The 23,395-nt window shown below is 44.7% G+C and overlaps 1 protein-coding gene across 1 annotated transcript in view; it reads left to right on the forward strand.

The window, feature by feature from the left end:
• TMEM30A (transmembrane protein 30A) overlaps positions 1-23,395 on the forward strand; it is a 477,361-nt gene that overhangs the window by 192,258 nt on the left and 261,708 nt on the right. The window contains exon 7 of the mRNA XM_044064035.1: positions 22,671-22,856. Coding sequence (XP_043919970.1) covers positions 22,671-22,856 — 186 coding nt within the window. The remainder of the gene's footprint in view (positions 1-22,670; positions 22,857-23,395) is intronic.

Genomic DNA, 23,395 nt, shown 5'->3' on the forward strand with positions numbered 1-23,395 from the left:
AGCGGAACTTTGGTCCGCTAACGATTGGCAGTTGATTTTTTTACGTACCGGCTTGCCAAGCCTGACGCACAACCTTCAACGAAGGTACGCCCATTCACGCATGTCTCCATGCAGAAGATGCTCTAGTTGAGAATCGAACCGGACAGTGTCTTACTGTGAGGCGACAACGCTACCGCAGCACCACCACCGTGGGTTAACAGTACAGCAATACATAGTTGTACTAATTTATTGATCAGTGTTTTGTGTATGACCCTGTCAAATGCTGAAGTTAAGTCTGTATAAATTACTTCACAGCACAATTTTCATTCATAACTGTTATATTTTGTATATCATGTTGTAGGTGGTAATAGATCTGTTTTCAACATATGCATGCTGATATATGGTTTCATGTCCAAACCTATCCAATTCTGACATTAACTTGTCCAATATTATTTTCTCCATTACTTTGTCCAATATTATTTTCTCCATTACTTTTCCACAACATGAAAGTAGAGTTAATGATCTGTACGACTCTGTGTTTGTTTTACTCCCCTTTCCCTTAGACAGGTTGAATAAGTGCACGTTTCCAATCTTGAGGAATGTCCGTATGTTTATATGACCTAGTGGATAATAGAAATAATGGTACTTTAAGTTCTTGCTGAAGTGTTCTCAGGTCATTATTACTAATTCCATCTCCTCCCTGTGCTTTGTTGGGATCCAGTTTGCACATTTTTTTTCAATATAAATCTAATTTGATTCCAGTATCTGAAGTTACTTGGTTGTCACTAGGGCAACATATCACCCCCTTTTGTGGGATGTTGAAGAGTTGCAGTAAAAAGAATGGCTTCCTTGCCAGAAGACAAAGTTCTGACTTACCAGGGCACTTTCTTGTATTTCTCTCTTCTGGACTTGGCCTCTGCAAGAGAGTTCCACAAAATTATTTGCCTTGTGGCATCAGTGATCCTCATGACACCACTGTCCAGACTACACATGGGAAAATTTATTGGCACTTGAATTGCTGTACCCAGCACCTTCATTTCTTGGATTTCTAGGTAACAGTACCAGAGTTTGTGAAACAGGAATTGCAGTGGTGGAGGGATCCACTTTTTCTGAATCCAGGACTCCCTTCCTTTCTTTCTTTCTCTCTCCCTCTGTGTTTTGTCTGACCCTAATCCAGTCTGTCCAGACTGACTGTTCAGATTTTGCGTGGGGAGCAGTGCTCATAAAAGATTAAGGCTTGTGGGGTCCTTAGGACACTCTAAAGTACATAAACGTAAAAGATTAGTTGGCAGTGATTCATGTCTTAAAAAGTTCTTCACCTCTTATGAACTCTGGGTCTCATATTGGTCACAGACAAAACTGCCATGATGTCATACCTGAACAAGCAAGGGGGTTGCAAGACCGTACCTTCTTTGCTCTGACAGAATGTGTTGGGCCATGACTGCTAACCAGCAAAGCACAGTGGCAGACAGACTAAGCAGAACCTGGACAAATTGTCATAAGTGGAACCTTCATGTAGAAATCTTCTAGGTCTCTATCCAGATATGGGGAACATCTTGGGTAGATCTGTTCTCCTCCTTTCAAAACAGACAACTGAAAAATTCTGTTAAGGACATCCTGCAACCATGCTTGGAAGACAGATACTCTTATCCATCCCTTGGTCTGGAAGGTTCATAGTTCTCAACTGTCTAGATTTTTGCCTGATATTTTTAGTCTGTTCCTCTTAGAATTTGTGTTTTTTTTCTGGCATATCACTGAAGACTGAAGTCACTAAATAATGACATACATTTGAGTTTCAGACTTCATAGCTTTCAAAAAAAAATGCTGTCTCAAATCATTATTCTATCAACTTTACAAGCTCAAAAGGGCAATACTTAAAATATGTCCCTATTTGTGGACCATTGTCCCCCCCCCCATTATTTTAGGCTTGGACTAGATCTTTTGCACTTAAAGGCTGAAAAGCTTGTGAAAGTTCCTGTATGTACTTACAACCTTTCCATAAATCCCAAGGTGCTTCTAAAGATTCAGAAGTAATTGCCAAAGATCATGTGGTAACCCCCTTTTGGCCCAGGCAAAGTTGGTTCTGCCTTTTAATGAAATTGTCTAAGTTCAGTTCTTACTAACTTCATCACAGATCTGCTCACACAGCGTCAAGGCAAATGGTGCCCTTCAGCTTAGCGCAGTTCATATTGACAGCCTGGATGATTCAGTTTTGATGCCTTTTAGGCATTTGTTCCATGGGGATGTGCTGCAGATAGTTTAGAAGGCAAGAAAACCTGCAAGTAGAAACTCCTAATGTTTATAAGGGGCAGAGGTCTTCTAGGTGGTGCCTATCTAGTAACGGAGGTTCCAAAAGGGTTTTGAACCCCCAGTTTTGAAATTTGTGTGAGCTGCTTAGAGTTGGTTTGTCATTTGCTTCTGTCACAATGCATCTTGTGGCCGTGTCAGCTTGTCTATCCTCCAGCTCCCTGTTTTGTCTCTCTGTGTGGTCCAGCATTCAATGAAAGGAATGTTGAATGTGAGACCCCGTCAAGCAAATTCCTTCTGACTGGGATTTCAACTTTGTTCTTAAAGAATTTGACCTTGCCTCCCTTTGAACCTGCCTGTCAGGCTGATTTACAGTTTATTACTTGGTCTACTGCTTTACTTATTGCTTTGACATATGCAGGCTGAGTCTCTGAGCTGCATGCTCTTACGGTGGGTCAACCCTGTCCAATTTTTTCACAAGGACAAGGTAGTGTTACACATTAATCTATCATTCACGCTTGAAGTTGTCTCCGAATTTTCCTTGAATCAAGCCATCAATTTTCCATTGTTCTATCCTGATCCAAAAAACAAGGCAGAAAAGGTTCTGCATACCTTGGATGTGCTTAGGCAGCTCAGTTACTACCTTGACAGAAAAAAAACCCTTAAGGAATGCTGTGCAGCTGTTTGCCTTCTATACAAGGGCTAAGAAAGGTCAGCCTGTCTCTAGCAAACTATTGATCTGATGTTAATCTTCTTTCCATTCATCACTAATGGGTTCGGTTCCGAACCCTCAGAACCGAGTCGGCCTTTTTACCAAGCACGCGCCAGCCAAAATAAACTCTCAAGCCAAGTCTCTACAAAGAATGCCCTTTTCCCTGTTACCTCAGATCTCGTTTGCCACATAGCCATAAAGCCGAGTTTCTGCTGAGCTCTCAGCTAAGTGAAACTTTTTTGATACTTGTGTGAAAAATTTTGGTTATCTTCATATTTTATTAAGCGATTAGTTTTTGTAGTGTCTTTTCTTCTGTCTGACCTTGGCTTTTCCTCTCTACCCGTAGTTACCGTTGGTACACTTTCAAGTACCATTGTTGGTACGGCCTTCCTCCCTTACCCTTGTGGTATTTCTTCAATACCATAGTTGTTATTTAACCTATTAGCTGTCTTTTATTCGGGTGTTTCCTTTTCTTTCTCTGTCATACCAGTGTTTTGTTATATTTGTGACTTTTTTGAATGGAGTTGACTTAGATTATAGTTGGATTATACATTTGGCCTGTGGTGGTTTTTTCCTCTGTCAAAATATCAGATAAGACAGGTAGTTCAGGTTTAAGCATTGTACTTCATGTAAGGGCAAGTTACCTAACAGTGATTTTCATGATGACTGTGCATACTGTTTGGGAGTGTCCCACCTTTCGTTGCAACCTCCATGTGACATTTGTCAGAGTTTCAGTCAATGCACTCTCAATGAGCGCAAAAGTAAACTCATTCTGAAAGGGTTACTCAAGTCTCCCTTCTCAGAGGGCATTTCTCAACTCCTCCTAAGGACAGAGATCCCACTCTGTTCCTTCTTCACCATTGGGTGATCAGAGCAAGCCTGGGAAGTCAAAGGTCCCAAAGTTATCTTTGGAGCATAAATCAACCCCCTCAGCTTTGTCTTCGGCTCCTACCATCTCAAAACCATCGATACTGGTGACCATTTCGACACTGGTCCTGCCTCCGGTACCGATCATAGACCTTACTACGCCTATTTCGACTTTTGCCACCTGTAGCCACTTCGGCTCAGGGCACACCTTCGACTATGTTATTAGTTTCCATTTTGGAACCAACCATTTCAGCTCAGAGTGCCACGTTGGCACCGAGCGTTGTACCAACCTCACTGGATTTGACCGCTTTACTTCCGGTCTCGAAACTGGAGACTTCAGTGCTGGCAGACCTTGCACCACGGACCTGATAATCCCACTCCGTAGATCCATTTCTGGGCCAAGCGTATAGCCCTTTCATTGAACATCCTGACTCCCCATCCGAAATATATCTACTAGATCCACCTGGAGCCTTTCTGAACGTGACGTGGTGTGTCTTGTAGACCAGCTGTTGGCCAGGGGGGGTCCCCCAACTTTCTAAGACCCATACATCTGCAGGAGTTAGGTTGCTTTATCCACGGACTCCACCTTACACTCCTCCTTTGACTACCTCTGTTCTGAAGCCTTCTGCTCCGACATCTTTCTTGGAACCCATCACCTTGGCACCTACAGTGCATCTCACGCTTGCTCCAAGTTTGTCACTTTGGTCTTCAGTTCCTGCTAAACCAGTCCTTCCTCAATCTGGGGATTGGGGGCCGGGCACGTCGGCCGGGGGTATGAAGCCACCTCTCTCCTTGGTTCCAATAGCGCATCCACGCTGAAGTTCTTCGTGTTTCACTGTTGCAGTCATCACATTTGGGTTATCTGCTTGCAGTAGCCCTCACTCGGCCTGATTATCAAAGTCTTGGGTCGTGTGTCGGTTGCTGTCTCATCTTCCATGATGTCAGGTAGTCAGGGGTATAAAGCATGCAGGTGATGCCATTACATCAGTCTTTCTTGCCATGCAGTGCCCGAAGCAGAAGCAGTTAGCAAGTGCCAGTCGGTCGACTCCTGAAATTTTCATTTTCGAGTTTCAGAACCGAAGTCTTCAACTAAAAGCGAAGTACCCCATTGGGGAAACTTTTTCTTGCTCTAAACCGATGTCAGGTAAAAGTAAATTATACATTTCTTGTGGAAAGCAAATACTTCATAAAGATTTTCATTCGTACTGTATTCCTTGCTTAGGCCCTGACCACGACGTACCTCGCTGTCTGTTTTGTGCCTTATTTAAACCACGAACTATCCGTTGTCGGTATATTTGCGCTTCTAAAATTTTTTGTGCTCTGTTCAATTATCCTGATATGTCTTCGAAATGTCTGTAGTCGGATGGCTTACTGAAGAAACACAAAGATAAAGACAGAGACAGGCCACCCAGTTCGCCGGTACTCAGGCGCTTTTGCAGCCCCTGATAGTCACTACTTCACATTCACAGGCCTCTACTGAGACCCATTCAGAGTCCGGTATGCTGCAAGATGCTTCAACTGTGGAACATGCGGATGTCTCTACCTTGGATGGGTCCGGAGCCGCTGTGCAGGCACCGGCTTCTGAGGGTGTATTCTGGCGTACTGACTTGCATATTAAACCAGCGCCATCTTCTTCTTCAGTGCCTAAAACTCTAACCATGCCTAGAAAACTGATGCACAGACCGCATGGTCAGGCCTCTATGCCTAAAGAACAAATGATAAGAATCACTGAAGACCTTATTGCTTTGATCAGGGGAAGCCAACCTTCCCCCTCTAAGAGACCTAGGATTGAGTTTGCCTGTGATACTTCTGACCAGGATTCTGAAATTTCTTTTTCCTCTGATGTCCAGAATTTACCCTTATCTACCTATGAGGATTCTGATGCTGAGGACTTGACTCCCTCTGCTCCCCCCCCCCAGAGCATTTCTCTTTTGGTGAAACATTGCGTACTCTCAGGGAGCTTTTTCGTTGGGAAAGTCAGGATTTCTCAGATTCTAAAAAGAGGCTTATGGATTTCTTACTCCTGCTCCAGCACAGGCCTTTAGCTATACCTCCTGTACTTGACATTGTTGATGATGCCTTTTCAGAATCTAGCATGGCCCCTTACTCTTTACCTCCTGCTTCCTGAAAACCTGATGGATATTACAGGGATGTTCTTCGTGTTTCACTGTTGCAATCATTACATTTGGGTAATCTGCTGGCAGGTTGCCCTCAGTCACCCTGATTAACAAAGTCTTGGGTCCTGCGTCAGTTGCTGTCCCTTCTTCCATGACGTCAGGTCATCAGGGGTATAAAACATGCAGCTGATGTCATTACCTCAGTCTTTCTTGCCGTGCGGTGCCCGAAGCAGAAGCAGTTTGCAAGTGCCGGTCGGCCGACTCCTGAAATTTTCATTTTTGAGTTTCAGAACCAAAGTCTTCAACTTGAAGCTAAGTACCCCGTTGGGGAAACTTTTTCTTGCTCCTTACCGATGTCAGTAAAAGTTAATAATTGCATTACTTGTGGAAAGCAAATATCTCATAAAGATTTTCATCTGTACTGTATTCCTTGCCTAGGCCCTGACCACGACGTACCTTGCTGTCTGTTTTGTGCTTTATTTAATCAGCGTACTATTCGTCGTCGGTACATTTTTGCCTTTAAATATTTCGGTTCTCTGTTTAATTATCCAGAAATTACGTCGGTTAGCCATCCGACTACCGGAATTTCAAAAAAATGCAAAGATAAAGACAGAGACGGGCCGTTTAGGTCCAAAACTGACTATGCTTCTCCTAAGCCAGTTGCCAGTTTGCCGGTACTCAGTGAGGTGCTTTCGCAGCCCCTGATACCTGCTACTTCTGATTCACAGGCTTCTACTGAGACCCATTCGGAGTCCGGTATGCCGCGAGATACTTCATCTATGGAACCCGCGGATGTTCATCGTGCCATACTGCTGCATTCATTACACTTGGGTTATCCTACCGTCAGGCGGGCCCTCGGTCGGCCGAATTCCAAAGTCTTGGTCCGGCGTCGGTTGTCGTCGCTTCTTCCCTGACGTCAGAGCAGCAGGGGTATAAAAGAGGCAGCCAATGCCATTTTTCTTCTGTCTTTCTTGCCGCGCGGTGCCCGAAGCAGAAGCAGTTCGCAAGTGCCGGTCTGCCAGCTCCTGAGATTTCAGAAAAGGATTTCAGCCGAAGTTTTCTCTAAAGCTAAGTACCCCGTTGGGGAAATTTTTCTTGCCTCTGACTGATGTCAGACAAAGTTAATAATTCCATTTCTTGTGGGAAGCAAATACCGCATAAGGATTTTCACTCATACTGTATTCCTTGCCTAGGCCCAGACCACAACGTCTCGGGCTGCCGCTTTTGTGCTAGGTTCAATAAACGCACTATAAAACGTCGGGCGGAGTTCGCCCTTCATTACTTTGGCAAAAAATTTAACTACAGCATGTCGTCGGATTTTCCGACACTAGGCTTAATGAAAAAACGCAAAGATAAAGATAGGCATCCGAGGCCCAAAACGGATACCGAGACCACGCTTAGGCCTGCCGCCGGATCTCCGGTTCTCAGTGAGGCGCCTTCGCAGCCCCTGACTACCGCTGAATCTATTTTACCGGCGACCTCTCAATCTGAAGTTGCAGGCCCTCCGGAGCCGATTACCTCTCTAGACACAGACGCCACTCTTGGCGGGGAACCAGAAAATTTAGCTAGGCCTTCAGTTTCTGAAGGCATTTTCAAGCCTACTTCTATTACCATTAAATCTTACTCAAAATCTAAAGCCCCTATGAAAGTTAGGAAACTGGGTCCTCCGACCCCTTCTCAGCAACCCATGCCTAAAAAGCAGATGCTCAAGATGGCTGAGGATTTAATTACTCTTATCAGGGGTTCTCAGCCCCCCTTACAAAAAAGACCCAGGTTGGAGGAAGACTACCCTTCCTCAGATCATGCTTCCATTACCTCAGGTTTCTCTGAGGACCAGGATTACTCCTATTCTCCCTATGAAGACTCTGATGCAGAGGAATCAATTTCCTCGGTTTCCCCCCCAGAGGACTATTCTTTCGGGGAAACCTTGCATACCTTGAGGGAACACTTCCACTGGGAAGGACAGGATTATTCAGATTCTAAGAAAAGGCTCCGGGAGTTTCTCCTTCCTCAGCATAGGCCACTTGCTATTCCTCCAGTTTTAGATATTTTGGATGATGTTTTTACAGAAGCCAGTCTGAATCCGGACTCCTTGCCTCCTGCCCCAGTTAAACCAGACAGATACTACCAGGTCCCTGATTCCCACCAGTTTTTGTATAAAAGCCCTGCTGCTGACCCAGAAACCATTTCACAGGGTCCTAAGGGGATTAAGGCCTCTACTGCAAAAAATCCTTTACCTTCTGAAAGAGATTCCAGAGCATTAGAAAGATGGGGTAAGAAGGTGTATACTTCTGCCACTTTAGCCATGAGGGCATTAAACTGCCAATTTCACATGCTAAAATACCAGCAGTTTTTGATCTCCCAATTGAAACTTAAGATGACACAAACAGATCAACCAGATTTAAAAGGGATGCAGGATTTATTGCATGGAGCAGAACAAGTGGGAAAACATACTTTACAATGTGGTTTTGATTCATTGGAGGCCTCATGTAGAGCAGCTGTTACCGGCTCTGTGATACGTAGACATGCTTGGCTAAAAGAGCAAATCTTACCAGACCATGTAAAAGCAAAGTTATTGGATGCACCATTGCAAAAGGATGTATTATTTGGTGTCAAAGCAGAGGAGGTTTTAAAGAAAATGGAAGAAAAGGCAAAATGTATGCAAACAGTTAAAGATTTCTTGCAGGTACATCCTCCTCACTTCAGCAGAAACTGGCCATCAAAAAACTGGTCCTTTCCAACCACTGACAGACCCCAAAGGGGTAGGTACAGACGCCCCAGGGGCAGAGGACAACCACAAGGATCTTACAGACCTAGACAATGGCAAACAACAACTCCAAGAGGTGGAGAAGAAAGGCCTCAACCATTCAGGAAGCAAGCTCAATGACTTCCCTCTACGCCTGCCAAACAAACATTCAACCTTTGGGTGGAAAACTGGCCTTATTTTCAGAAAATTGGCACATTATTACACAGGACAAATGGATTCTGGACATCATAAACAGAGGCTACAGATTCCACTTTCATACCCTTCCAAAAATGAAAGGCATGCCAAACCTGCCACAAAATCAATGGGCAGAGGCACAAAAGCAAATTTCCGCTCTCATGCATATGAAAGCGATACAAAAGGTACCTATAAAAGAACAAGGTCAAGGTTTTTATTCAAGACTATTTCTGGTACCAAGGAAGGACAAAGACTGGAGACCCATCTTAGACCTATCTATCCTGAACACATTAGAGGTACCAAAATTCAAGATGCTCACATTACAGCAGCTTCTTCCCATGTTGGGCAAGGAGTCTTGGCTGGTAACGTTGGACCTCAAGAAGGCATACCTGCATGTCCCTATCAAACAAGATTGCAGATGATACCTCGGATTTCTTGCAGGTACAACGCATTATCAATTCTCTGCATTGCCCTTTGGCTTATCTACTGCGCCCAGAGTATTTACGAAATGCCTGGCATCAGTAATTGCATTTTGCAGACAACGAGGAATACAAATCTACCCATATCTGGACGACTGCCTGATCCAAGCGGACAGCAAGGACATTCTACTACAGCATTTGGCGTTTGTAATAAAAATGTTAAATTGCCTAGGGTATACAGTAAACAAAAAGAAATCAAAACGGATACACTCACAACAGATAATATTCCTGGGTGCCAGCTTAAATACAACGGCCCAGATGATTTATCTCACGCCAGACCAGCAAAGGCAACTGTCTCAATACTTCAGAAAAATGACAACTTTAACCCAGCTTACTGCAAGGAAAATCCTGTAGGCTTTGGGGTTCATGGCATCCTGCATTCTACTAATACCATTTGCAAAGCTGCATATGAGGAAACTACAATGGTACCTGAAAAACTTATGGTCTCAGCACAAACACAGCCTGGAAACAATTATACCACTCATTCCATGCCTTCAAAAGGAATTTTTGTGGTGGGCTCAAGCATGCCAAAGAAACACAGGTCTCCCTTTCTGCATACCTCAAGCAAATCAAACCATCACAACAGATGCTTCAGACTACGCCTGGGGAGCACACATGGCAGGTCAGTGCATTCAAGGAAGATGGTCTCAAAAACGCATGCACCTTCACATCAACCAAAAGGAGATGCTAGCAGTACAAAATGCTCTTACAGCCTTCAAGGACCTACTGCATCTAGGTCAACTATTAATAAGAACAGACAACACCACAGTTATGTGGTACATAAACAAACAGGGAGGCACACATTCCTACCCCCTGTGCAGACAGGCAATGACCCTGTGGAACACAGCATTGGCCTTACAAGTACAACTACAAGCGCAATTCCTGCCAGGAAAGGAAAACATTCTGGCAGACAAATTAAGCAGAAATATGACAGATCCTCACGAGTGGGAGTTACACCCTCAAGTATTCTCAGTGATAGCACGGAAATGGGGACAGCCAGACCTAGATCTATTCGCCTCCCACAGCAATTACCATCTGAAAAAATTCTGCACAAGGACCTATCATCCACAGGCCTGGAAAGTGGACACACTATCTTTCAGTTGGACAACATTGACAACCTATGCCTTCCCACCTCTACCTCTACTGACAAAAGTTTTACTAAAAGTCAGAGCAGAGAGGCCACAAATGATTCTCATTGCTCCGGACTGGCCTCGTCAGCACTGGTACCCGCTCCTAAAGAGCCTATCTCATTCACCACCTTGGATCCTACCTCAATTCCCACTTCTGTTGTCTCAGCAAAATTACAAGATCCTCCACAGTCAGCTCAGGACACTAAATCTAGCTTCATGGAAAATACCTTAACTAATCAATCTACTCTCCTCTCAAAGGAGGTCCAGAATGTCATCTTGGAGGCCAGGAGACCCAGTACCAGAAAAACTTACTCGGGCAAATGGAAGCGATTTTTGTGCATGGAACCAAGCAAAAGGCCTAAATCCTTGCATATTAAATATACCTCAGATTCTACATTGCCTAGCTGAAATGTTAAACAGTGGCCTTTCCTTCTCATCCATCAAAATCCACGCCTCAGTTATTTCAGCATAATACAGTACGGATCCTCCCTTATTCTCGCATCCTTTACTAAGATAGTTCCTCAGAGGGGCAAAAAATATAAGGCCCCCACGACATCCACCAGCTCCAGCTTGGGACCTTAACTTCGTACTTGAAAAATTGACATTACCTCCTTTCGAACCTGCCTCCTCAGCAGAACTGCAATACTTGTCATGGAAAACAGCTCTGCTTTTGGCTATTACCTCAGCACGCAGGGTTTTGGAGCTACAGGCCCTTATGGCAGTGCAACCTTTCCTCATTTTCCATCAGGACAGAGTCTCTTTACGTACCAACCCTACCTTCATGCCAAAGGTAGTATCCAGTGTGGCTTTGAATCAGGCTATCCATTTACCTACCTTTTATCCAAACCCCCAGAATAAAGGGGAGAGACTACTTCACTCCTTGGATATTCACAGACAACTTCGGTACTATTTGGACAGGACAAAGTCATTCAGAAAAATCTGAACAACTTTTTGTGTCTTATGCTGCTGGTGTTCAAGGAAAGGCTATTTCCAAGCAGACTATTTCAAAATGGATAGCCCACTGCATCCGCTTTTGTTATTAATTTCATGGGAAAACAGTGCCAGGATACATCAGATCACACTCCACCAGGGCAACAGCTACCTCAGCAGGATATCTCAGGGGGGTCCCAACCAAGGACATTTTGGAAGCAGCTACTTGCACACTTTTACCAAGCACTACCACCTGCCACTATACTCTAAATCTAGAGCGGACTTTGCCACCGCAGTCCTGCAGGGCACTCTAGCCCCTCCTCATTCAGCCTAATACCAGCCACCCTTCCATAGCTTTGGGATTCACCCAAGTGTAATGACTGCAACAGTATGGCACGATGAACATAGTACAGTTTTGTACCTACCATAAATGTAGATGTTTGAGTGCACATACTGCTGCAGTCCAGGTTTCTCTCCCTCCATCCCCTCTCAGGACAGGACTTATGACAAACACCTCTAGCATACATCCAACTTGGGGTACTCCTATATGGTGTATTTGCTTACAACTACTGATTGGGTTTATCTACTTATGTAAGTTTGCATAACATCATGCATTGCCTGCCTATTTGGGGGCACCTGACATCTGGGGCAAGAAAAACTGAAGAAAATGGCGTCGGCTGCCTCTTTTATACCCCTGCCGCTCTGACGTCAGGGAAGAAGCGACGACAACTGATGCCGGACCAAGACTTTGGAATTCGGCCGACTGAGGGCCTGCCTGACTGTAGGATAACCCAAGTGTAATGACTGCAGCAGTATGTGCACTCGAACATCTACATTTATGGTAGGTACAAAACTGTACTATGTCTCTACCTTGGATAGATCCGGAGCCGCAGTGCAGGCACCGGCTTCTGAGGTTGTATTCAGGCCTACAGACTTGCATGTCAAACCAACTCCATCTTCACTCCCAAGGCCTAAATCTCTATGTCTACAAAACTGACGCCCAGGCCACATGTTCAGGCCCTTATGCCTAAAAATCAAATGACCAAAATGGCTGAAGATCTTGTTACTCTAATCAGGGGTAGTCAACCCCCCCCCCCCTTCAAAGCGGCCTAGGCTTGAGTTTGACTATGAATCTTCTGATCAGGATTCTGTTTCTTCTGACTCTTCTAATGACCTGAATTTGTCCATACCTACTTATGAGGATTCTGATGCAGAGGATTCCATTCCCTCTGCTTCCCTTCCTGAGGATTTTTCTTTTGGTGAAACTTTACATACTTTAAGGGATCATTTCCACTGGGAAAGTCAGGGATTCTCGGATTCAAAAAAGAGGCTTGGGGATTTTCTTATTTTACCTCAGCATAGGCCTTTGGCTATACCTCCTGTTCTAGACATTGTTGATGTGTTTTCGGAATCCAGTATGGCCCTGATTCCCTGCCTCCAGCTCTTTGTAAACCTGAGAGATATAACAGGGTTCCCGAGTCCCACAAGTTCCTCTTCAAAAATCATGTTGCAGATCCTGAAACCATTTCTCAAGGGCCTAAGGGCATTAAGGCTTCTACTGCTAAAAATCCTACCCCTTCTGATCGAGACTCCAGGGCGCTAGATAGATGGGGTAAAAAGGTTTATACTTCTGTAACCTTGGCTATCAGGGCTTTAAACTGCCAATTTCATGTGTTAAAATATCAACAGCATATCATTGGACAGCTTAAACAAAAAATTATGTTCATTTCTGACTGTGTGGAAAATTAAAGCTTTACAGGATTTATTGCATTCTGCTGAACAAGTTGGAAAACATACTTTACAATGTGGTTTTGATTCTTTAGAGGCCTCCTGTTACTGGGTCTGTGCTTAGAAGGCATGCTTGGCTTAAGGAGCAATCTCTGCCTGATCATGTTAAAGCAAAATTATTGGATGCTCCTTTAAATCAGGGCCGCCTGTTTGGCAATAAGGCTGAAGAAGTTTTAAAAAAGATGGAAGATAAAGCTAAATCTATGCGAACCGTAAAAGACTTCTTACAAGTGCAACCTCCAAAATTTAGTAGGCACTGGCTTACCAAGAATTAGTCCTTTCCAGCTCCTTCCAGATCCTCTCAAGCCAAATCCAGACATTCCAAAAACACCAGGTTTCAGTCCCAGGGGACTCTCTGACCTAAACAACGGGGGGCTTCCACTTCCAGATCTGGAAATAACAAGACATCTCCCTATGGTAAACAGTGTCAATGACTTTCCTTTAAAATTGCCAAGCACTTACCTTTTAGCCACCCCTTTTGGGGGAAAGATTGCTTTTCATGCAAAAACCTGGGAACTCATAACCCAGGACAAATGGGTTTTAAATATAGTGTCCCAGGGATACAGATTTAATTTTCTCACGTTGCCAACACCAAACGGGTGGCCAGACCTGCCTCCAAACCAGTGGGCAGAGGCTCAAAAACAAGTACTTTCCCTCTTAAACATGGGGGCTATTCAACCGGTACCAGAAGAGGGAAAGGACAAGGTTTTTATTCAAGGCTTTTCCTGGTACCCAGAAAAGACAAATCAAGGCGTCCAATTCTGGACCTGTCTACTCTAAACACCTTTCTGGAGATTCCAAAATTCAAGATGCTGACTCTTCAATTACTTCCTATGCTAGGCAAAGATGCCTAGTTGGCAACTCTAGATTTAAAAGAAGCTTACTGCATGTCCCAATCAGGGAATCTTGCAGAAGGTACCTATGCTTCAAAGCAGGCTACTTGCATTATCAGTTCTCTGCACTGCCCTTTGGCTTGTCTACTACGCCCAGGGTATTCACAAAGTGCCTGGCTCCAGTAATTGCATTTTGCAGGCAAAGAAATATTCAAATATATCCATAACTGGACGATTGTCTAATTCAGGCAGAAAACCAGGCCATGCTTCTAAATATGGCATTTGTAAAAAGGGATGTCCTTCAAGAATGCAACTGCAGTCCTGGCATATGGGTTGTCCTGCCTCAGGCAGCCCTTCGGTCGGCCGGATTCCAAAGTCCGGGTCCAGCGTCGGCCGATGTCGCCTACTCCCCGACGTCAGAGCGGCTGGGGTATAAAGGCATCCGCCGACGCCATCTTCCCCAGTCTTTCTTGCCGCACGGTGCCCGAAGCAGAAGTAGTTCGCAAGTTCCGGTCGGTCAGCTCCTGTGTTTTTCAGTTACCGAAGTCATCCCCGTTGGGGAACATTTTTCTTGCCTCAGCCGATGTCAGAAAAAATTGAAAAGGTTAACAATTGTTTGTCTTGTGGTAAACAAATACCTCATAAGGACTTCCACTCTTACTGCCTTCCCTGCCTGGGCCCAGACCACGACATCTCGGCCTGTGCTGCCTGTGCTCGCTTTAATAAGCGCACACTCAGGCGCCTGGCAGTCACAACTGGTACCCTCTCAACAGATTACATTCCTGGGTGCAAGCTTGAATACAACTGCCCAGATGGCTTTCCTCACGCCAGAAAAGCAAATTCATTTGGTAACTTACTTCAAACAAGTGGCCACAAAAACCCTGCTGTCTGCAAGACAAATACTGCAAGCCTTTGGGGTTCATAGCCTACTGCATTCTTCTAATTCCATATGCAAGACTGCATATGAGGAAACTTCAGTGGTACTTAAAAAGTCTATGGAGTCAACATTGTCACAGCCTGGAAACAATGATTTTATATCATGTTTTGCCTATGCCTAGAGGTCCTATGGTGGGCAGAGGCCTGCCACCAAAACAAGGGACTGCCATTCACGTTATCCCCTGCCGCCCAAACCCTAACTACAGACGCGTCAGACTATGTATGGGGGGCTCACATGGCAGGGAAGTGCATTCAGGGCAAATGGGACCCAAATCAAATGCACCTGCATATCAATCAAAAAGAAATGTTAGCTGTGCAGAATGCTCCGACAGCCTTCAAAGACTACATTCTTCCAGGACAACTAATGGTAAGGACGGACAACACTGCGGTTATGTGGTACATAAACAAGCAGGGGGGTACACATTCCTACCCCCACTGCAGACTAGCCATGGCATTGTGCAACATGGCTTTGAGCTACCAAGTGCAACTACAAGCTCAATTCCTGCCAGGAAAATTAAATACACTGGCAGATGGACTAAGCAGAAATCTCATGGACCCACACGAGTGGAGACTGGAACAATGGATTTTTCAACATGTTGACAAGGAATTGGGGGAGCCCTGACATAAATCTATTTGCCTCCCCCCGGAACTGCCAGTTGGACAGATTTGCACAAAGACTCCCTACAAAAAAGCCTGGAAAGTGGATGCTCTGTCTTTCAGCTGGAAAAATCTATCAGTCTACGCCTTTCCCCCTCTGCCTCTACTCTGCAAAGTTCTGTTAAAAGTCAAACAGGACAAACCAAGAATGATTTTGATTGCTCCAGACTGGCCACGCCAACACTGGTACCCGCTCCTGCGCAGTGTGTCACAAATATCTCCATGGCACCTGCCTCAGACACCTTCCTTACTGTGTCAGCAGGAGAACCAGATTCTGCACCCTCAGCTTCCAACATTGAACCTTGCAGCTTAGCTAATCACTTAAATTCACCCTTAGCATCCCTCAGCAAACCTTTGATGGATCTCATCTAGGAGGCGAGAAGACCTAGTACTAGAAAATCTTATGCTGACAAATGGAAAAGATTCTGTGCTTGGAATCAATCTCAAGGAATGAGCACAGCAGCACCCAATTTACCTCAGATTTTGCAGTACTTAACTGAGATGCTTCACAAGGACCTGTCTTTTTCCTCCATTAAAATCCACGCCTTAGCCATTCAGCTCATTAGAACACAGAATATTCCCTTTTCTCTCATTCTCTGCTCAGGCTGTACCTCAGAGGGGCCAAAAACTTGAGACCACCCAGGAGAGCGCCAACCCCTGCCTGGGACCATAACTTTGTATTGGAGAAACTCACTCTACCTGCTTTCGAGCCAGCTGCTACTGCAGACTTAAAATTTCTTTCTTGGAAAACAGCCTTCCTTCTAGCAATCACCTCAGCTAGAAGGATAGCTTGAGTTACAGGCTCTCATGGCAGTGGAGCCTTTCATCAGCTTTCATGCGGACACAGTGTCACTCACGACCAATCCATCCTTCATGCCCAAGGTGGTATCCAGTGTGGCTTAATCAGTTCATTCATTTGCCAACTTTCTTTCCCAATCAAAAGAACAAAAGGAAACGGATTCCTCATTCATTGGATGTGCACAGACAACTTTAGATTTTACTTGGACAGGACTAAAACTCAAAGAAAATCTGAACAATTGCTGGTAGTATTTGCTGCAGAGGGAAAGGCTATTTCAAAACCATCTTTAAATGGATAAGCCACTGCATTCTTTTCTGCTATAAGCACCATGGAAAACCTATCCCCCAGGGGATCAGATCTCATTCCAACAGGGTTGCATCTACTTCTGCAGCTTTTCTCAGAGGTGTTCGTAGCAGGGATTTTCTAGAAGCTGCTACCTGGAGTTCAGTTCATACTTTCACCAAGCATTATCATTTACCAATTTTCTCTAAATCCAGAGCTGGCTTTGCCACTGCTGTCTTGCAGGGCCTTATAGCTGGTCCTAATGCTGTATAAATCCATCCTCCCAGCCATGGCTTTGGGAATCTGCCCAAATGTAATGACTGCAACAGTGAAACACGAAGAACATAGTATAGTTGTGTACACTTACCATAAATGTAGATGTTGGAGTGTATTCACTGTTGCAGTCCTGGTTACCCTCCCTCCAGCCCCCTGACGTCTTTTGGCTATACCTCTATTCTTGTTTACTATGCTTAAAGCTTTTTGGTGTATTTGTTTTTTTTGTTGGAGGTGTAACCTTGTGTGTGTGTGTGTGTGTGTGTGTGTGTGTGTGTGTGTGTGTGTGTGTGTGTGTGTGTGTGTGTGTGTGTGTATGTATATGTGTGTGTGTATATATATATATATATATATATATATATATATATATATATATATATATATATATATGTATATATATATATATAGATATATACATATATATATATATATATATATATATATATATATATATATATATATATATATATATATTTATATTTATAGTGTGTGTGTAATTACTTCCCTAATGAGGCATCTGACATCTGGGGCAAGAAAAACTGATGTAATGGTGTTGGCTGCATGCTTTATTCCCCTGACTACCTGACGTCATGGAAGATGAGACAGCAACAGACGCAGGACCCAAGACTTAACAGGCCAGCCGAGGGCTACTACAAGCAGATAACTCAAATGTGATGACTGCAACAGTGAATACACTTGAACATCTACATTTATGGTAAGTTTACACAACTGTACTTTCCTGCTTTAGGCTCCATCTGTGGGGGCGGGTTCGTCAGAGCGGGGTCTGACCCCGGTCCCGAGGTAGTCTTTCTTGGTTTCAGGCTCCCATCCTTCTTCAGGCGGGCCTGCCTTCCGTGCGAGAGAGAGGGCTCTTGCTTTTGGCAGCACTCCTTAGAAGGCAGAACCCCAGTTTTCTCCCCCTGATCTACAGCTGTCACAGACCAACCTCCCCGGGACACCGGGCAGAGAAGCCGCAGGACACCCCTGTTCAGGGTACCTGCTCTTCCAAGTCCTCCTCAGAGGCCCTCACTGTGGAGCCCCCTCAAAAGAAAATGTGCAAGAGGAGCCACATGGACTCGCCCGAGGAGTCCTTAATGGAAGAAACAGATTACGATGATGGTGAAGGGTCCCCACAGTCACCTCGTGATGATGTCTCCTTCAGAGGCATCCTGGAACTGTTAAAGCAGAGAGGTGACATGAAGCCCTTCAACCCTTCGTCTGAGGAGTCTGTGTTCCTGCAGGATTTTCACCCTCTGCCTTCTACCTCTTGGGCAACCCCAGCTGCTGATGAGCTCTTCCAGCTCGTCGTGCAGTGCGCTTGGAAGAACACTTGATTCCATTGTTTTTGCATCAGGGACCTTTGCCATACAGTCCCTGAATTATTTGGCACATTTTACGAGGCTCCAGAGGGACATAATCTCTGTACTCTCTGTGAAGCTCGCAGGACAGTTGTCTGATGAGGGCAGAGACAAAGTGACCTCGCAGCTTGTAACCCTGGAATCAGTATCCAACTCGTCCATGAGGTTGCTGTGTCACATGCAACCGAAGGAGTGGCTAGAGCAGCAGGTTCGGGCATTATGAGGTGTCAAGCCTGGTTGTGCATTTGTGACCTCGCAGACCCCTTCAAATCTTCCTTTCTGAATGCTCTCATCGAAGCTTAGTCCCTTTTTGGCACCAAAGTGAAGGACACTCTAGCCAGGTGCGAGCAAGATGGAAAGATCCTGTCTGCCGTAGGTCTACAGTTTTCCAACCCTCAGCGTACCTTCTCCAGGAATCAGAGGAGTGGAAAGATGTGACATAAGAAATCTCAGGGTCCCTTCCATGCTGCACATGGTGATGATACTCCCAGAGGCAGAGGGGCTAACAATTCTGGAAGACGCCCCACCCGTTTTTGGATCTCAGCAGCTTAAACATGTTTTGTCACCCAAACCAAATACCGGATGGTCACGGTTCAGTCCATTCTCCCCTTTTTAAGGGAAGGAAATTGGATGTGCTCTGTAGATCTCTGTGATGCGTATTACCACATCAAGATGGACAAATGCTCCAGGAGTCTGCTTCACTTCCGGCTAGGAGCCAGTCATCAGTTCCGTGCCCTGCTGTTTCGTCTCTCTCTAGCTCCCAGAGTGTTCATAAAATGCATGGCAGTGGTAACAGCTCACTTGAGACTAAAAAGATTCCGGGCGTTTCCATATCTGGACGACTGGCTCCTTACCACTCCCACCAAGCATCTTCTGGTAACAGCACTACCTTATACTCTCTCTGGCAAAATTATTAGGAATAATGATACAGTGGGAAAAATCAAACCTTGTCCGTACACAAAAAAATAGAGTTCATTGGAGCAGTGTTCAATACTCAGTCCTGTCTGGTATCCCTCCCAATTCAGAGACTACATCGATTGAGGCTTCAACTCTGGGTGATACTCTCACAAACAGTTTCTGCAAGGGAAGTTCTTCAGGGCCTAGGTTCTATGGCAGTGTCAATCCCAATAGTGCCTCTAGCAAAGCTACACATGCAGAATCTGCAATGGCTCCTTCTATGTCAATGGTTCCCAAACTGTCAACCTCTCAATTACCAGATTCGAATAACCAACTCCTGCAAACAGGACCTGCTTTGGTGGATGAGGCCAGATGTAGAACTTTGGAGTCGTCCATTTCAATCTCAATAGCCCATAGCCATTGTGACCACAGCTGCTTCCCTGATTTGGGGGGGGGGGGGCATTTCCAGGGAAAGACTGTCCAAGGCACATGGTCCACCTCAGAGGCCCACCTGTATATCAGTCTTCTGGAACTGAGAGCTGTGTTAGTGTTGCAGGCCTTCCATTCGGCTCTCCCGTCTGGGACAATTGCAGTTCAATCAGACTATGTCAGTGGTCTGGTCTCTCAACAAGCAAGGAGGAGCCAAGTCCTATCCCCTATGTTGGGAAGCCATGAGAATTTGGCAGTGGGTGGTAGCTTCCAACTGCTTACTAGTAGTGACGTACATCCCAGGGAGCTCCAACGTGATTGCGGACAAGCTGAACAGATGCATCCTCATGCCTCACGAGTGGCCTCTCAACCCACAAGTGGCGTCAGCAGTCTTCAGCCACTGGGGCCAGTCCTGCTGCAATCTTTTCACCTCCCCATCAAACACCAAGTGCAGCAGCTATTTCGCCATACTTCTCCTGGAAGGGGAGTCACCAAGGGATGCTCTGATCCAAGGTTGGCCCATGGGACTTCTTTATGCTTATCCTTCCAATCCCTCTGATCCCACAATTTCTAAAAAAAAGCTCTTCGGTTGAGATGAAAGATGATTGTCATAGCCCCATTCTGGCTTTGACAAGTTTGGTTCCCTTCCTTCGGCCTCACCTAGTATACCCACCGTGGATTCTGGACCCTGTACCAGATCTGATTACCCACCCCCAAGGGTTGAGTCACCCAAATCTGTCCAGTCTCAAGCTGACACCTTGGTTTCTCCACTTCCACTAGTAGCCATGCAAGCCAATCTCTCCTCGCCTGTTCGACACATCATTCTGGCCTCTCGTAAACCATCCACCAGAAGACTATACCAGGTTAAATGAAAAACTTTCTCTATCTGGTCCAAGGATAAAAAGCTAGAGCCATATTCAGCTCCAGTTACTGCAGTGCTTCAATACTTGGCTAGGTATTTTTGATAATGGAGCCTCTGCCTCTACTGTACAAATACATCTAGTGGCAGTTTGCAGTTTCCACAGTGGTATAGATGGCACCCCTCATCTCTCTACTCATTTGCAAGGCTTTCCTCAAGGGGACTTCTTATATCAGGCCTCCCTGTCAGACAGCCCGTGGAACCATGGAACCTCACAGTAGTCCTTCTGTCTTTGACTCAGAAACCTTTTGAACCTGCTGCAAAGTGTGACCTAAAGTTTTTGTCTTGGAAATCCTTGTTCTTGGTAGCCATCACGTCTGCCAGAAGAGTCTCTGAGCTGTAGGCATTGTGTAGGCATTGTGTATCAAGAGGCCCTATTTGGTCTTTCATAAAGACAGAGTATCATTTCGGATGAATCTATCCTTTCTCCCCAAAGTTGTTTCTGAATTCTCCATAAACCAGACCATTGACCTGTCAGTGTTCTTTCTGAATTTTGCCAGTAGAGGAGAGTACTGCCTTCACTCTTTAGAAGTACATAGACAGTTGAGATTTTATCTAGACAGGGCCAAACCTCTCCGTAAATTTGAACAGCTTTTCAACTCCTGTTCTGGGCCCAGAATGGGGGAGGCGGTTTCCAAGCTTACTTTATCAGAATGGCTAAGGGACTGCATGCATTTCATCCATTCCCTCAGTAATGAACCTACGCCAAAAGTTGAAGCTCACTCCACTAGATCTATGGCAACATCTGTAGCTTTACTTTCCAGGGCTTCCATGGCTGACATCTGTGTAGCAGCTAATTGGGCTAAGCCTCATACTTTTATCAACCATTACAAATTGAACCTGGTCTCCAGAGAGAGAGCTGCCTTCAGCTCAATGGTATTGAGGAATGTTCTTCCATAAGGGCCACCCATGGACCTCTAGGTAGCTTGGGATTCTGTCTCATCAGTGATGAATGAAAAGATGAACATCATCAAATAAAGAAGTTATGTCTCACCATAATGTTCCATCTGTGCTGTTCATCACTTCCTACCCTCCTTCCCCCTCCAAAGGTTCTGGGGAGTGCTTTGGGTCTAAGTGGTGCCCTAGGGTAGTTGTGCAGAAGTGGCCTCGTCTTTACTTCCCTTTCTCTAACAAATGTGATCTGAGGTAACAGGGAGAAGGGCATTCTGGGTAGAGACTTAGCTCGAGACTTTTTTGGCTGGCGTGAGCTTGGTGAAAAGGCCGACTCTGTTCCGAGGGCTCGAAACCGAACCCATCGGTGATGAATGAAAGAAGATGAACAGCACAGATGGCACGTTATGGTAAGACATAACTTCTCCTTCTTTTTCTCTGCTTTTAGTTTCGGTTACCCCCCCCCCCCCCCATGGTAACTCTATTCCAGGCAAAGTTATGGCTCAATTGACTAGTGCCTTAGCCTGTTCGATAGCATATTGGAAAAGAGGGCGACTTTAGAAGCATTCTTGAGGTGCCAGCCTGGTGCACTGTTCTTATTTTTACAAAGCACTACAAACTGGATTCCTTTTCAAGGTCCAGAGCAGGATTTGCTAGGACCATATTACATGGGTTTCTGGATACTTAACCACCTGCCTCTCGGGGTAAGTGTGAGATTCTACTCAAAATGTCACTGAAGCAGTGGGAATGATGACCATAAGCCCTCCTTTGTGGAAGTGAAAAAAGCCTGAAAACACTCTTCCTGTCACAGCTGAATACTTAGCCAGTATGCTGTCAAAGGAAGAGAGAGGGGGAGGATGGTCTGATCTTTTGAAAGCTGGCCAGTACTGGGTTACCTTGCCAGGTGACCCAAAATGCCACTGAGGCAGTGAGGAATTTGAACGTATACTGTTACAGGCAAGTACGACTTAAGCAACTGTACTTTTGGATATAACACTTTTTGCTTTTGCATGTAAATTATTTTTCTTTTTTGTTGTATGCAGATGAGGTGATGCAACAATAAGCATCTTTGTAGAAGATTGGAAAGTTTTCAAAATTGTAATGGAAAGTGAGCAAAAGTAATAAATTTCATTGTTTTTCATTTAAAAGACACTTAAGTTAAAAGTTAGTGAATTATTTTAACTTCTTTTCCTTGTTTATAACTAGAGCCCCAGCAAAGAATGTGAGCCATACCGTACATCTAATAATAAACCTATTGCTCCTTGTGGAGCAATTGCTAACAGCATGTTTAATGGTAAGTTATGCAGCACTGTTTTTCTTCTACATGTTTTTAAATTTGAAGTTAATTGCAGCTCCATGAGTTATTGCAGCTCTGTGATTTCCTTATCTACAGTATTTAGAAGTAAATGCAACATATTCTAAGAAATATGAGTAAAAAAGCAGAATGTCTGTAACAACTTGTGAAAGTTAATGTGAAAATTATGTTTTGAAAATAAGTTTAAGCTTGCTGCTTTCTGATTGGGTTATTTTTTATTCTCTTCTCTGTACTTTATTGGGCTGCCACCTCCCCCCCATATAAATGTGCATCTTCTGTATTAGACAGCATTGCAGACTTGTAGCCCCATGTACAGCAAGAATTCCACAGTGGCTTTCCTATTCTTGGTCAGTGAAACAGTTGAAAACAGTACATTTAATTTCCCTTTTCCTGTTATTCCAGAGTTCACATTTGGGAACTGAACCCTGAAATGGGCAATACTCATGCTCACAGCTGTACTGACAGTGGATGTATGTCTTTCCCTTTAAGCCTCAGACTGTCTTGGAACATCTGACCATACAGGCTGTGGCAGTCATCCTGGCTGTATGGAAGTACTCAAAGGTCTAGACTAAACCTTTGGCCCAATGAAATAATGCAAATGTGCTGCCATCTCTGA

This window comes from Protopterus annectens, chromosome 1.part0 (genome assembly GCF_019279795.1).
Source record: "Protopterus annectens isolate FY-2018-M chromosome 1.part0, PAN1.0, whole genome shotgun sequence".
NCBI lineage: Eukaryota > Metazoa > Chordata > Ceratodontiformes > Protopteridae > Protopterus > Protopterus annectens.